Source organism: Monodelphis domestica, chromosome 4 (genome assembly GCF_027887165.1).
Source record: "Monodelphis domestica isolate mMonDom1 chromosome 4, mMonDom1.pri, whole genome shotgun sequence".
NCBI lineage: Eukaryota > Metazoa > Chordata > Mammalia > Didelphimorphia > Didelphidae > Monodelphis > Monodelphis domestica.
In genome coordinates this window covers 208,096,941-208,112,854 of record NC_077230.1, presented here as the reverse complement: position 1 = coordinate 208,112,854, position 15,914 = coordinate 208,096,941, and the positions used below count along the sequence as shown (strand labels likewise).

At 35.9% G+C, this 15,914-nt stretch overlaps 1 protein-coding gene and 1 non-coding gene across 3 annotated transcripts in view; both read right to left on the bottom strand.

The window, feature by feature from the left end:
• The window catches only part of MFSD6 (major facilitator superfamily domain containing 6), a 90,334-nt gene that overhangs the window by 45,301 nt on the left and 29,119 nt on the right, over positions 1 to 15,914 (bottom strand). For both annotated transcript variants that reach the window (XM_007494525.3, XM_001378714.5), the window contains exon 2: positions 13,579 to 15,181. In XM_007494525.3, the coding sequence (XP_007494587.2) occupies positions 13,579 to 15,128 (1,550 nt within the window). In that variant the 5' untranslated portion in view covers positions 15,129 to 15,181. The remainder of the gene's footprint in view (positions 1 to 13,578; positions 15,182 to 15,914) is intronic.
• On the bottom strand, positions 4,533 to 4,640 carry LOC130454109 (U6 spliceosomal RNA). The gene has a single exon (XR_008911793.1). It is a non-coding gene; the product is annotated as a U6 spliceosomal RNA (small nuclear RNA).

Here is a 15,914-nt window from a genome sequence, read left to right as displayed (position 1 = left end):
TGCTAACCCGGATCTCTCTCTCTTACCCACAAGGGTAACAAGAGAGAATTTTTTTAATGTTCTGTTGTAAATGATCTATAGCACTCCCTCTGATTTACCAGTCTAGTGGCCCTGTCAATGAAGGAAATGAGATTAATGTGGCATGCATGACTTCCTCTAACACTGTTGTTCTAAAGCAGTCACACACTCCTCTGGTACTTGTGAACAAAAGAACAAATATGTTGGTCCAGATTAAGGTTCGTCTGTGGTCATTTCCTCTTCGGGCAATTTGAGAGAACTGGACTAAAGGATTTCAGACATCTCTTCTAGCTCAGATACACAATGATTCTATAACATCAAAAGCAGATAATTTACAAAATGTATCCTAAAGGGGTAGCGAGGTGGTCCAGTGGATAGAAAGCCAGACCTTAAGCCAGGAAATATTATCTTTCTAAGTTCAAGTCTGGCTTCAAATATCCCCTACCTGTGAGGTTCATGGCAAGTCATTTGACCCTGTCTGCCTCAGTTTCTTTACCTGTAAAAATGAGCTGGAGAAGGACATGGTAAACCAGACTAGTCTCTCTGCTAAAACAACCCCAAATGTGGTCATGAAGAAATGAACACAACTGAAAAATGACTGACCAGTATCCTCAAGGAAAAAGACATATCAATAACATTTATTTTTCCTCTATATGTTCATTATAAACTTTTGTACAAATCCTGGTCAACATAAAATATGGGAGAAAGCTCCTATGAGACAGTAGTTGGTTTTTGTTTTGTTTGTTTTAAAGTAACTGGCTTTGATAAAAATGAAGCCTGATTAACTCTAAGCATTGCTTGCATCTTAGTATTAATCTAGGTATGCATTTTCCTGATTGTGACAACAAAGACACTATTGGTGGTAAAGTACTAGTTACAGTTTGCTTTTGAGCAACTTAGCTTCTGATAATCAGCAGTGCAGAAACTGCTAAGTAATTAAATTTATTAAAGCAGAAAAGTGGCACAATGCAGCTTTTAAAAAGGACTTTCTTACCCTCTTGTATAGGAAATTATAAGATTTGCTGGTTTGTTGTTTTTAAAACAAAAGTTGTAATAGCTAGGTTAAGAGACTGAGTTACAGATGATAGCGATGTTAACAGCTGCTTACATTGTACAGAAAAAAAATATTATTTCACTGGATCTTTGCATTAGAAGAGAAGACATCTCTGTGTCTGTTTGAATTAGTGTGAGGTTAAAAGTGAGCCCACAGCAAGTTCTAAACTGGTGGTATCCACACTAATATTAAAAAACAAGGGTCCCAGATTTCTAGGACTATTTTGGGGAAGAAACATTTTCCTCCATAGGCTATATTCATTACATTGCTTAGGGTAGTGTTTAACTCCTTTTATATCTATCAAGTTTTTTGTTCTGAAAAAAAAAATATGGATCATACCCTATCTCCCTCAAATAAGAAACCCTAGGTTAGAGATAGGGAAGGGATCTGTGATTTCAATGATGTTGGGAACTTTCCGATGAGGAAACTCCTACCAATATAGCTTTGTATCTTCTCTACAACTCAAAGCCTTAAAATGGGGATCCACATAGTCCATGGGCAGATTTCAGTGGGACCATAAACTTGGATGGGAAAAAAATGACATCTTTATTTTTGCTGATTTTTCACTAAAGTGATCATACCCCCTTCAATAACGATTTTTAAAAACTCAATTCAATAAACATTTAATTAAATACCTGCTATATGTCAGGCACTGTGCTAACATCCAGGGATATAATAAGAAAAAGAAAGACATTCTCTTCCCTCTATAATCTAATGGGGGATGACAACCTACAAAATGAAGTTGAACAGGAGAGAGCTGGGGGGGGGCCATCGGGGTGTACCTGAATCAGGGTTATGATGTTCTGTGAAGTCAAAACCAAGAAGTGCTAACAGAAAGTGGAAAATTAATAGGAAAGTTCTAGAATTTCAGAGTCCTCAACAAAGGAAGGTTTGGAGAAGAGTTTATTTCATTGCCCTCCAGCACTCCAATCAGAGGAGGAAGGAAATGGAGGGAGTTAAAAAGGTGTTGAAAAGTATCTCAACTAAAAATATTATTCTGAGAACAGATCTATAATTTTCACCAGGCTGCAGAAAAGGATTCATAACACAAAATAGTTGAAGAACCCCTGTCTTTGGCAATAGCCTAAGACACTGAGAGGTCAAGCAACTTTCCTAGTGTCACACAGTCAGTATAGGTCTGAGGCAAAATTATTCAAAGCACTGATATTTTAAGACAGCATTTGTACTTTCCTGGACCTATAAGTTTCTTGAGAGCAGAGATTGTATTTCCAGGTTTTTTGTATCCACAGGGTTCCTGGTATATTATAGTTAGAGGCTTAATAAAAGTTCATTGGCTGATCATGGCAATAGATGGTTAATAGAAGGATTTAAATGGTCTTCTCCCCCTCTCCACCCAAAACTCTTACCTTCCATCTTGGAATCAATATTCATTCCAAGGCAGAAGATCAGTAAGGATTAAGTTAAGAAAACCAAAGACCTCCCATCTTTACTCCTGGCTTTCAAACCACTGAGCCACCTGGCTGCCCCCTCAATGGTCTTTCTGATAGCTACTGACTATTGCAGCTGAACAGATGCTGTGGCTAAACCAAATACACAAGGGATATTAATACAGGAGATAGTGGTATGCCAGTGATGTTTCCTAAATGCTAATTCTTGGGTCACCAAGTAGACAACCACTCTGGCCATAACAAATTTGGTGCCATAACATGATGATCCTGTTTTGGGTTTGAAACAACCGGCAATAGGATTTACTTCACTGATGCTGAATGAAAACATTAACTACATTTTATATAATTGACTATTGAGAAGTAAGTCATGGAAAAAATTCTCTTAAGAATTTTTGAAGCCTAAAAGGGTTAGAATATTTAATTCTTCTCTTCGCTGAAGCTACTGCATAAGACTACTGTTGTTCCTAGGAGGAAGACCATGTTATTTGCAAAAATAAGACCTACTATAGAAACATGAAGGTTGTGGATTGGATGATCAGTTCTTTAATCCAATTCTAATTTCTTCTGATACACTATGAATAGTTAAAAGACCCTGAAAGAAGGGGATCATTTAAACTATGCATAGGGGAGAATTATTTTTTTTTTAAATTTTGAAGCAGCTACTTAGCACAATGAATGGCAATGTTGGACTTGTAGGAAGGAAGACATGAGTTTAAATTAAATCTTAGACATTTAGTAGCTCTCCATAGTTTTCTCCCTTAGGAAATAACTTAATCTCTGTCTTCCTCAATTTCTTCATCTATAAAATGAGAAGAGGTGGCACAAGTGGGTTGAGTGTTGGGTCTAGAATTAGGAAGAACTCATACGAGTTCAAATCTGGCCTCAGATACTTACTAGCTGTGTGACCCTGGTTGAGTCACTTAACCTAGTTTGCCTCAGTTTCCTAATCTATAAAATGAGTTGGACAAGGAAATGGCAAACCATTGCAGTATCTTTGCCAAGAAAACCCCAAAAGTAGGAACATGAATGAAAACGACTAAACAAGAATACTTTACAAAGTTGTTCTGAGAATAAAATTAGATAATATTTGTAAAAGTGCTTGAAAACTTTAAAGGTCTATGTTATTATGTTGTTGTTGTGGAAAATGCAATCAATTTGACATAATCTAAACCTTTAACTATTCTGTGCTTGCTTCTTTGAGTCTATAATCAAATCTTTTGCCCATAAAATACCAGCAACATTTTTTTTGCATTTATAACAGACTATAATGATGCTGAACATTTGAAAAATGATTTAAAGAAAAACAGAGAAAGAAGGAAAAAAGCAAGAAGGAAAAAGTGCTATTATTATTTTTTTAATTTTAGTCAAGGAATCGTGAATCCAGGCAGTCAAACCTAACTTCAAACTTTGTCACCAGATTAAGGAAAAATTTTACCAGAACTTAGTCAAAGAACTACAACCAGAAGTGACCTTAATGATTATTTTACCTAACCTGATCATTTTATAGATTACAAAATTGGAGTTCCTAACAATGAAATAACTTGCCCAAAGTCATACAGCAAGTTAATGGCAGAATGGGAAAAGAGACAGCTAAATGATTCAGAGGATAGAGTCCTGGGCTTGGAGTTAGAAAGACCTAAGTTCAAATCCAGTCTTACATACTTCCTAGCTGTGTAAACCTTGGGCAAACCACTTATCTTGAATGCCTCTATTTTCTCAACTGTAAAATGGGGATCATAAAGTACCTACTTCAGTGGGTTTTTTTAAGTTATATTTTTATTTTATTTCTTTACCAATTACAAGTAATAACAAATTTCCACACAAGTTTTCCTAAGTTATTTGATCAAACCTATCTCCCTCTCTCCCTTCCTGGTGCTTGCAGGTGACTTGATATGGGTTATACATGTGAGTAATCTTATAAAACAAAAACCCAATTGAACAAGTGAAAAATCATATGCTTTCATCTGCATTCTGACTCTAAGAGTTCTTTCTCTGGAGGTGGTCACCACCTCTTTGTCATAAGTCCCTTACAATTATGCTGGGTCATTGTCAAGAATATGGAATGCATAATGAATTTTATGTTGCATCCTTGTGAAGGGACCATGCTGATCTTCTCTGTACTGTTCCAATTTTACTAGATATGCTGCTGAAGCAAGCACTCAGTGGATTGTTGTGAGCATCAAATGAGATAATATTTGCAAAGGACACTTAGCACAGTGCCGGGCACATAGTATTATTATTATTGGAACTCAAGACTCTGACCTCCTTGCACCAGCTCTCTCCACTTATCTATGTGGCCTCTCTCCTTCTACTGTCTTTGCGTAAAAGAGTTAAGTTTCCAGTCTAGAATTCCAGATACTGGTACAGGGTAGGGATGAAGATACTAAGGAAAGGGAAGAGTTAAGCATTTATATAACACCTATGATGTGCCAAGCACTCTGCTAAGTGCTTAACAAATATCAGCTCATTTAAACCTCACAACAATCCTGGGGGAGAGGTGCTGTTATTTTCCAATTATCAATTTGACATATGAGGAAACCGAGGCAGATAAAAGTTAAATGACTTACTTAGGGTCACACAACTAGTGTCTGAGGCTGCATTTGAACTCAGTTCTTCATGACCAGACACAGTGCTCTCTTCATTATACCACCTAGCTAGCTACTTGAAGGGTAAAGGAATCTTTACCTGTCTCTTTCCTGCTAAATAAGTAGCTCCCTACCATATAAGAGGCTGTTTCCACAAGAGTCAAACTTGAACCATATAGACCTGATTTCTTACGCTTTATTGCAATCCCAACCCTACACTTGGGCACTGAAATATTGAGCAGGTCAGTTAAATACTTTGGATATCTTTGCAAACTTAATTCATAAGCTCTAATCCTCTTAGTTACACAAAATATCAGCCTGAGAATGCAATTCCTGTAAATTGCTAACCTATTCAGAAATTTGGGTGAAGTGTGGGCACTCTCTTATTTACTACACAAAATTCCTCCCAGTTGATGGAAGATAAGAACCATGGGCAGAATTAAAAACCATTTACTCCAGAAGCCTTGGCAATTGTTGTTGTTGGGCTTTTTGTTGCTGCTTTTTGAACTGGGGCGTTGTTCTGCTGTCTCATTTTCCCTCCCCACATTGCCAAATAGAGCCCAGAACTGCCAAGAGATTTAGAAGTGAAATGACTTCAAAATTTTGTAAGGAAGTAGAAACTGTCCATCACTACTACATTTGCTAATCTACGATTACTTTCTGAATATCCACTTATGGTTGTGTTTTCCCTCTGCTAATCACAGTAGTCTTCAGAGCAGAACTAATATGCAAAGGAAAGGAAGATCTTTTAGGGGGCGTGTACAAAATTCTTATGAATTGTCCTTATATACACAGGTCATATATTTCCCCCTCTTTATTGGTTTGAAAAAGATACAAAAACACAAATGTATGGGGAAATGAATTACAGATGGTTGAATAAATGTATGACAGTCTTCTAATAACTTTAAATCATGCAAATATTACTACCTATTTACTTTGAAAATCAATCTCGCCATTGATGCCTGGAAATCTCTTCTAACACTACATGACTCACGAAATACTCTCCATTAAGATGGTAGAGATTAATTTCACTATACACTAAGATATCAGTCACAAAAAGCAATTAACCACTTACTAACAATATCCTATCCATACCAAGATGCTGCAATGGTAAAAAACAACAACCCTTCCTTTATGTACCAAGCTACTTATCTGCGAAATATAAGTATTCCACTTGTTGAATTCTTTTCTGATCCAATTCCAACAAAATCTCTTTCTCCATGAACCCTACGCTGATTCCCTGAACCAGGAATGATTTTTTTCCCCTCAGACCTCCCTCAGCCTTTTATTTGTATGTATTAAAGTTTTCACATTATATCTGGGCATGTGGCTTATCATGTTTGTATTATAGATTCACTAAGAACAAGGAATTGACAGTACAACCATAAAACCATATTTCATGCAAACTGTGCGTTTTTCTTGGTACCTAATAGAATGTTCTATACATATAAGTGTTTTTAACAAATTCTTTATTGAATTAAATCTTAGAAAATTAAGTTCTAAAATTATATTAGCAGGGTTTAAGATAAACCTCAAAAAATAATTTGTATTTTTATAAAAACCACTAAAAAGAGAAATTCCATTTACAAGAAATATAGAATGCATTATAGAAGCTAAGAGGTAAAATTAAAGAACTAGGGTAAGAGAGATAAGTCTAGGGTAAGCACTACATTAGGTCCCAGGATGGATTAGGTTTGATCATGCCCCTGGTGACAGTTTAAGGGAAGCTGTGGAAACTGTTCTTCCATTCTCCTCCAAACTTTGCTTGTAGGGACTGTAGCAACATCCTAAGGATTGATTTAATCAATAACTGTTTCAGAACAGTTGTGGACTGGACAAGAAGAGCAAAAGGAAAAGATGACAAGAATTTTAGCTACCATGAAGAAAGAGAAGCTAGAAGTAAAATGACAGGAATGTGACAGCCCAAACACAAAATTTGCTAAAAAAAATAATGATAATAACTATTATTCTTATAGCACTTTAAGGTTAGCAAAGTGCTTCATATATATTATTTCATTTGATCCCTGCAACTCTATGAGGTAAGTGCTATCATGATCCCTCATTTTACAGATGAGGAAACTGAGGCACAGAGATTAAATTACTTGACATAGTTTCAAAATTCTAGTCTTGAGGAAGCTAATTATCACAGTGGATAGAATGCCAGAAGTGGAGTAGGGAAGACCTGGGTTCAAATCTAACCTTAGACACTTCTTAGCTGTGTGATCCTGGTCAAGTCATTTAATCCCAATTGCCTAGCCCTTACCACAGTTCTGCATTAGAACTGCTCTAAGACAGAAGGTAAAGGTTTAAAAAAAAAAAACAGGTCTTCTGAACTCAAAGTCTAGGGCTCTCTCTACATCACCTGTCTCCCACATATGTATAATAAATAGGGCTATTCCTTTGTTAGAGTAGTCAAATTATAGACAGTAGGCTTTGGAAAATAGAATAGGAGAATGTAGACAAGGGGTGAACAGGTTGATTCTTACCTACATCACGGGAAGCGAATGTACAAAAGGTTCTGTATGATCTTTGAGAAGTTAGGTTATATGTAGATGACACTCCTGGATCCTATGACAAAAATGAGGCATGCCAAGTAAAATGGTTTTTTGATCTATTTTTGAGAGTCTCACTCTCTCCATCCTTGTTGCTTATGGGACTTCCAGGAAGAGTTCATGACTGATTCTAGACAAGAGTATTTTAAAGTACCCTCACTTGGATCAATTGTTCTCAGTGTGGGTATTTCCACATCAGAAATCAGGAAATGTTACAAATCAAGGCTTGACTTAATCCCTTGTTAATTATCTAGAGTTGTGGGGTCAGATTCAAATAGATCTCTGTAGTTTTATACTAATTTAGAAAACCACAAATTAACATTGTCTATGTCCTTTTTAAATTTTTATTAATTTTGTTCAACATTTCCCAGTTAATTTCTTAAAAAACCTTCTGTCTTAGTATCAATCCTAAAATAGAAGTGTGTTAAGCAAGGCAATTGGGGTCAGTGGCTTGGCCAGGTTACTACTAGGAAGTGTCAGGTGCCAGATTTGAACCAAGGTCTTCCAGACTCCATGCCTGGTGCTCTATCCACTCTGCTACCTAGCTACCCCTCAAGTCAAGTTTTAATCTGATTCCCTGCTGATAGGAGTTTGATTCCTCTAGTATAGACTTAAGAAAATGACTTAAGAAAGAGAAATTATTCACATTAAACATAAAAATGTGTCTTGTAAAATTTTTTTGAAGTGCTCACTGCCACAGAATAACAAAAAGTACCATATATTTCTGCATTAGTTTCTCAAATGTACACATTAGAGCTCTACCAAAAATATAAACTTTGCCTACTTCATCAATGTTTATATATATCCGTGTATACACACAGCCTTGGAATACTGGGAAATGTTTTTGAGAGGGCCTAGAATTGAGTCTTTTTATTTGGAACTTTGAATTTATGTATATATGGTATATTAAAAACTTTCTTTTGTAAAGCCCTTTTAAAATTTCACTGTGGATAACTGGTTATAATTATTTTTGTATACTCAAGTTAAAAAAAGAATTCTAAATTATTATAACAATAAAGGAAGAAATGAACAATTGGAGGGATATCCCCAGTCCAGGTTTAGGTCAAACTAATATCTAGATAGCTAAAATGCTAATACTTCCAAGGTTAATACAATAAAAACAAATCTAATGGGCTAATTTTTTAAATTGCTAATGGGCAATTTTAGAAAATTAAGAAATGACAAAGTTGATATAAAAAAGAAAGGATAATTAGACAAAAGGTAATTAGTTAGAAAAAAACTTGATGAAGGGCTTGCCTTACCAAATTTCAAAATAAAGCAGTAAATATGAAAACTGACTTCCTTCTTTCTTTAAACTGAACAGTGCCTTCATCAATGTTAGGATCTCAAACTCAGGAACTTCCTCTACCAGTAAAGATCAGCACTTACTCTGAAACTTACTTTCTTAGAGAATTGCCTGGAACTCTGAGAAGTCAATTCAAGGAACAGTTATTAAGTATTTACTCTGCATATGCACTGGCACTAACACAGAAAGGCAAAAACAGGCTCTGCTTTTAAGGAGTTCACAATCTAATGGGACAGACAACATGCAAGCAACTGTGTATCAACAAGATTTGTAGAGGATAAACAAGATAATTAACAGAGGGAAGGAGTTCACATTAAGTGGGATTAGGAGAGGCTTCTTGTGAAAGGGAGGATTTTGCCTGGGACCTGAAGTAAACCAGGGAAACTAAGAAGCAGGGATGAGGAGGGAAGATTATGCCAATTTAAATCATTAGCTCAGGGTCCTAGTCAGTTTGTGTCTGAGAGAGAATTAGAACAATGCTATTTTTATTGAGACAAGTTCCCTATCCAAATTAGGAAAAATAAATCATGGGAACAGGAAAGAGAATTCAGAAATAAAACCCAAAATATACAAGACATTGTCTGATAAACCAAAAATTATAAAATAACGCATAAATGATCAATAAAAATGGAGAAAATGTACCAGTAATATGCTAAAAATGAATTTACATGCATACTGTATGCCATATCCTGGGGGGATTCCACTTAGATCAATTATATAAACCTAATATCATTTTTAAAATTTGAATAATCAATTTCAATTGTTCATTAGACTTAATGTTCTCTTGCCCTCCAACAAGAGATTATTAAAGAAAATATTATAGATTTGGTTTTATAACAATAAAAGGATTTTATTCAACAAAAATTAAGGTATCCCAAATAAAAAGGAGAAAAAAGCTTAGTGGAAGGTACAGGTGATAAAAATCCAACAAAACACTTAAAGAGCTGATGTAAAATAACTAGAATAATGCCCATTCCCCTCATAAATTATCTTAGGATATTAAGCAGACACTTAGTAATCACCTTAACATTATTCAAACTCTCTAAATAATCAAAGAATTGCTCTTTAAATCATCTCAAAAATATAACCTTACATGTACCAAGTAGGAAAGCCACAAAATTTGCTGTTGATAGGGCTGTGAGGGAAAAGGCAATGTATTTCATTGTTGGTAGAGGTCAAATCTACCAACAAGAGAAAAATCTATCAAGATACAAAATTATAACTTCTAAGCAGAAATCCATAGTTGGGGCTATATACAAAGGATGTTATTAAAAGAAAAAGTCTTAATTTATAATATAGTATAGTATGCTTAATTTATAGTAAAAAACTGGAAACAACCAGTTAACCCAATAATTGGAGAATGACAAATTATAGTATTAAAAATAATGGAATATTATATTCCATAAATAATACAAACTGAACACACACAAAAATGGAAAGACTTTTACAATATGGACCAAAGCAAAAGAAGTTGAATTTTTAAAATCAGATATACATTGAGGACACTATATACCAAAACTACAGACTGCTAAAACCTTCTATGTATACATTCAAGGAAAAGGTAGGAAAAGGACACAAAACAAATTAATTATTACTATTATGACTTTTAAAAAAGATTATCTTTCCTTTTACCAAAATTTCAATAGCTTGAATTTTAAAGTTATTGTTGGGAATTAATTCTCTTCTGTGTTGTTTTTCTTGTTTTTTTTTTTGAGAAGCACATTACTTAAATTTTTTTTCACTGACCTTCTTATTCCTCACACAAGATACTCTATCCCTCAGTATATCCATTTTCACTGGCTGCTTGTCCCCCACACCTCTAAGTCTCTCCTTCTTCTCTATCTTCTGACTTCCTTCAAGTCTCAGCTAAAAATCTCAACCTGCAAGAAGCTTTTCTGATCTCCTTTAAAGGTAATACTTTCAGGGAGCAGCAAGGTGGCTCAGTGGAGAGAAAGCCAGGCTTGGAGACTGGAGATTCTGGGTTCAAATCTGGCCTTAGACACTTCCCAGCTGTGTGACCCTGGGCAAGTCACTTAACCTCCATTGCCTAGCCCTTACCACTCTTTTATTTTGGAACCAAAAATGCTATTGATTCTAAGACAGAAAGTGAGGGTTATAGAAAAAATGAGATCTTCATCTGAGATCACCTCCACTTTATCCTGTATATATCTTTTTTTCACACAGTTGTTTGAATGTTGTATCCTGAGTTAGACTGTATCCTCCTGGAGATCAGAGACTGTTTTGTTTTTTATCTCCAGTGCATGGTACATAATAATCATTAGACAAATGTTTGGTAATGTGATTTTCAAGGTACACAGAGTGCTCTCTCCATAAATGTGCATCCCATAAATGATGTTGTTGGACTAATAATGAGGCATTCCACTTCATCTACCCAGGAGCACCTACTGAAAGCAGTAATATCTGGTCCTTCCCATATCACATCAGAACAAAAGGGCCCATTTTTCTGTCTTATATACAGATCTGAATAGGTAAATATAACTTGAGGAAGGGAAGCAGGAAGTACCAGTAGGCATCATAAGTCACAGAAAGGATTCTTTTGCTAAGGAGTCTTAGAGGCTTTCAAGTACAATCCCCTTATTGTACAATTGAAGAAATCAAGGTCCAGATAAGTTAAGTGACTTGTCCAGGACTACTTAGCTAATAAGTATCAGAGGCAGGATTTAAACCCATATCTCTCTAATTCTTACTCTGGTCCTCTTGTATCAGTGGTGTCCAATAGAAATGGATGGCTAATGATTCATATATATATATATATATATATATATATATATATATATATATATATATATACACACACACACACATATATATATATATACATATAAGTATCACTGTGGGGGCAAAATGTAATCTATGTTTTATTGTACTTTCATTTATTTTATTAAACATTTCCCAATTCTTGCTTAATCTAGTTCAGACAGCACTTATATTTGATATCTCTTCTCTATATGACTTTATGTCTCAGTGAATCAGTCAGCCTAATTCTACCTCAATCAAAGAGCTCAAAGGAATGAAAAAGAGAAGTAAGTTGGTTCTGGCCTATTTTTAGTAAAAATGAAGGAACTAAGGACAACTAGGTGGTTCAATGACTAGACAGTCAAACCTAAAGAGGAAATGCCCTACATTCAAATCTGGCCTCAGATATTTCCTAGCTATGACCTTGGACAAGTCATTTAACCCCAATTGGCTAGACCTAACCACTCTTTTGCCTTGAAACTAAACTTAGTATTGATTCTAAGACAAAAAGTAAGGGGTTTTGTTGGAATTTTTTTTAAGTGATCAAAGGGCAGGTGAGTGTGAGTCCCATGGGAAGGGCTAAAAGGGTGAACAGATCCCCAAAAAGCAAAAAGAAGAATTCATTAGTAGTTTCTCCCTAAAATCAATGGGCTGAAATTCTAAAAGTGATAATATTTGCCTGTTGAGAGAAGAGAAAAGGAAAATAAAATTATCTAATTTTTATTTTCTTTCAACAAGCATTTATTAAATGCCTGCTATGTGCCAGGCACTGTGCTAAGTGCTGAGATATAAAAAAAAAAAATAAAGACAGTCCCTGCCCTAAAGAAAGCTACACACATCTGTTAAATTGACTTCCTTTGGACTATTCTATTTCCTGATTACTGATACCAATACTAGACTTCTCCCTACAGTACAGAATCTTAAAAATATATAAGCTCCATGTTTCAGGGAACACAAGAAGGCAAAGGGATTTTTAAAGAGTGGTAAACTTGACTCAGCTTCATGCAAACATCAGAGGCTCAAGAAGACAAGGCACATTGGGATCCTAGCAAATACTGCATGCATCATTCAAGGATCTTGAAAGAGATAGTGAGTGGGCAGGAGTTAATGGTGAAAAGGGAATACAATTTTCTCTATCTTCCTGTCAGCTAAAAGATACATTTCACAGTTCCCAATTCACAGACTCATTTTAAAAAAAAAAGAAAAAGAAAAGTATTCTGCAAGATTTCTCTTAATGTAAGCTCTGTGAAAGAAGATTGTAATAATACAAAATCCTTGTTGAATGTAACTGCCATTAATACAGACTACTTCTAAGTTTTACAGTAGGCATAAGTAAAAGATGAGAAACGTGACTCATTGTGACCTGACTCATAAAATCCCAAGTCAGGAGGTAACTGCCATGTCTGCATTATAATATACTGGGCATATTAACCAAAGCATTTCCCATAAAGTCAATCCTTGCAGACAAGTGGCAAAAAATTTGCAGGTATTTTAGGGGAACATTTTCTCTAGTCCTGATAAGAGGTTCTTAACTTTTCTTTGTATCATAGACCCCTTTATCAGTCTGGTGAAGTCTATGGAGCCCTTCTCAGAATAATGTTCTTAAAAGCATAAAATAAAATACATAGGATTTCCAAAGAAACCGAAGGTTAGTGCTTCTTTTTCCTCCTCTAAGTTCATGGACTCCCCTTAAATACAACCGGGGTACTTGGGAAATGTCCATGAACTTCTGGTAAAGTCTGTTTCTTTAAATAAAACAATAATAATGGAACTGAGTAAAAGATACTCTAATTTTTCCCCATTGCACAAGTAATATGATCAGAAATGTATACCCAATATAATACAAACTAGGAATTTAATTCAACCAGATGACAACAATGAAAAATATTTTTCTTACCTGATGTGGCCAATCAGTTCAATAAGCTTGTGACTAAAGAAATAAGCAGTCAGTTCAGAAATGTGACTCAGGACGGAACAGACACCAAACAGGGTTGTTGTGCCATTGAGGTCTTCCAAATGCCAGTAGAGGAAGGTGAATACAAAGCCATAGCCAAAACCCATAAACCAAGCTACAAATAATACTGAGCCATATTGTACACTGCAAAGCAGCTTAATCAGGTCCCAAAAATTGAATGCTTGTGACTGACTAGAGCTAGTTGGCGTGTCTTCAGAGGACTCAGTGGAATTGTTTCTCTCCACTTGAGGGATTTCCACCTCTTTTGCTTTGTTGTTATTGCTTTTGAAATGGCTGTAGCGGAAGCGAAATTGAGTTGCCACTATCAAAGCCATGGTCATGAGGACCCCAAAAACTATGAAGACTATCTGGTAGTTCCTATATTCAGGGGGCTTACACCCTTGACCATCAATGAGAACATCTATGTGAGTATAATCAATACCTATTCCGACTGAGAGCATGGCCAGTCCCCAGCCCAGAGAGCCCCACATGCGTTGTAATCCATATCGATCCCTGTGTTTTCCCAGATACTGTAGTGTCACGGTGTCCACAATGGTGACAGAAGATGCACTGAAAAACTCTCCTATGATGACAACCAACAGAATCACCAGAAATATCGCTTCAACTTCTTGCTGGTCATAAACAAGAGTACGTTGGTCAGATGGGAATGCTTTGGTGGTGAGAGTAGGGATAGTTGTCACTTTGGTTAAATTTCCAATGACGACTGGAGTTGTCGTGCTTATGAGCACAGAACTGTTAGTACTTGGAGCTATTGAAGGCTGAACAGTAGACATGATTGCTGTGTCATCATCTAGGGAAGAAGAGACAAGTCCAGGGCGGGTTAACTCCTTTTCTAACATCAAAGATGCACGTGTACTCCTTTTCTCCAGAGCTTTTGGTGGTGTGGCATGGATAATGGTAAGGGGAGGGATGACTGAAGAATTTGGTGGAACAGTAGTTAAAAGATGGCTCCCATTGGTGGGATGTACTGTAGGAGGAATCTTTGGTACACATCTCAAGGTAGCTGGTTTGACAAATCCTATGCCAAGATTGAATAAAACCCAACATAAGAGTGAAAAAAGGAGGACAATTTTCCCCTTCCTAAAGCGATCAGCAACTACACCCCAAAAGGGAGCACTGCAGAATTCGATGAAATATCTAATGCCCACTAATAGTCCACTCTGACTGGGTGACATGCCCAGCTGTTTATAGTATACTGGTAAAAGTGGATAAAGAGAGCCATATGCAGAGTAAAAGAAAAAATAAAAGACTTTTGAAATAAGAAGATCATTGTTTATTTTAACACAATGTTTTTCAATCCAATCTATTTCTTCTTCTGGGGTAGTGGAAGTCTCTGTTGAGGAGGGTGTTTCATTTGTAGGTTGCTGGTCTGGTTCCCTGGAAATACCATTAAAAGGATCTGCAAGCACATACTTTCTCTTCTGCTCTTCTTCATCATCAGTCAAAATGGCGACTTTATCATCAGCCGCCATGGTTCACTATGAACATCAGAAAGTTGATAATTTTCAAAATTATTCTAGTTGATCTGAAAAGGAAAAAAAATACAAATATATTTTTAGAAATGCCAATTCAACCTCCAGGAAGTGATGCAGAGCGAGAGGAGCAGAACCAGGAGAACATTGTACACAGAGACTAATACACTGTGGTATAATCGAACGTAATGGACTTCTCCATTAGTGGCGGTGTAATGTCCCTGAACAACTTGCAGGGATCCAGGAGAAAAAAACACCATTCATAAGCAAAGGATAAACTATGGGAGTGGAAACACCGAGGAAAAGCAACTGCCTGAATACAGCGGTTGAGGGGACATGACAGAGGAGAGACTCTAAATGAACACTCTAATGCAAATACTATCAACAAAGCAATGGGTTCAAATCAAGAAAACATCTAATGCCCAGTGGATTTACGTGTCGGCTATGGGGGGTGGGGGGGGAGGAAAAGAAAATGATCTATGTCTTTAATGAATAATGCTTGGAAATGATCAAATAAAATATATTAAAAAAAAAGAAATGCCAATTTGATACTAACATTGATTATGCTTTATTAGGCTTACAGTCAACTGAGGAGTTTATATGTTACAGACAATAAAGAGTATCTATAGGGGAAGAGATGTTTTATTAACCAGTTGAATCATGTGCCTATGGTACAAGAAAATACTGATGAAATTAAAGTTTCAAAAAAGAAAATGTTCTAACTATAACCTAAAGTACTATTTTACCATTTTGACAAATGATATTTCTCAGTGTAAAGTTTACAAC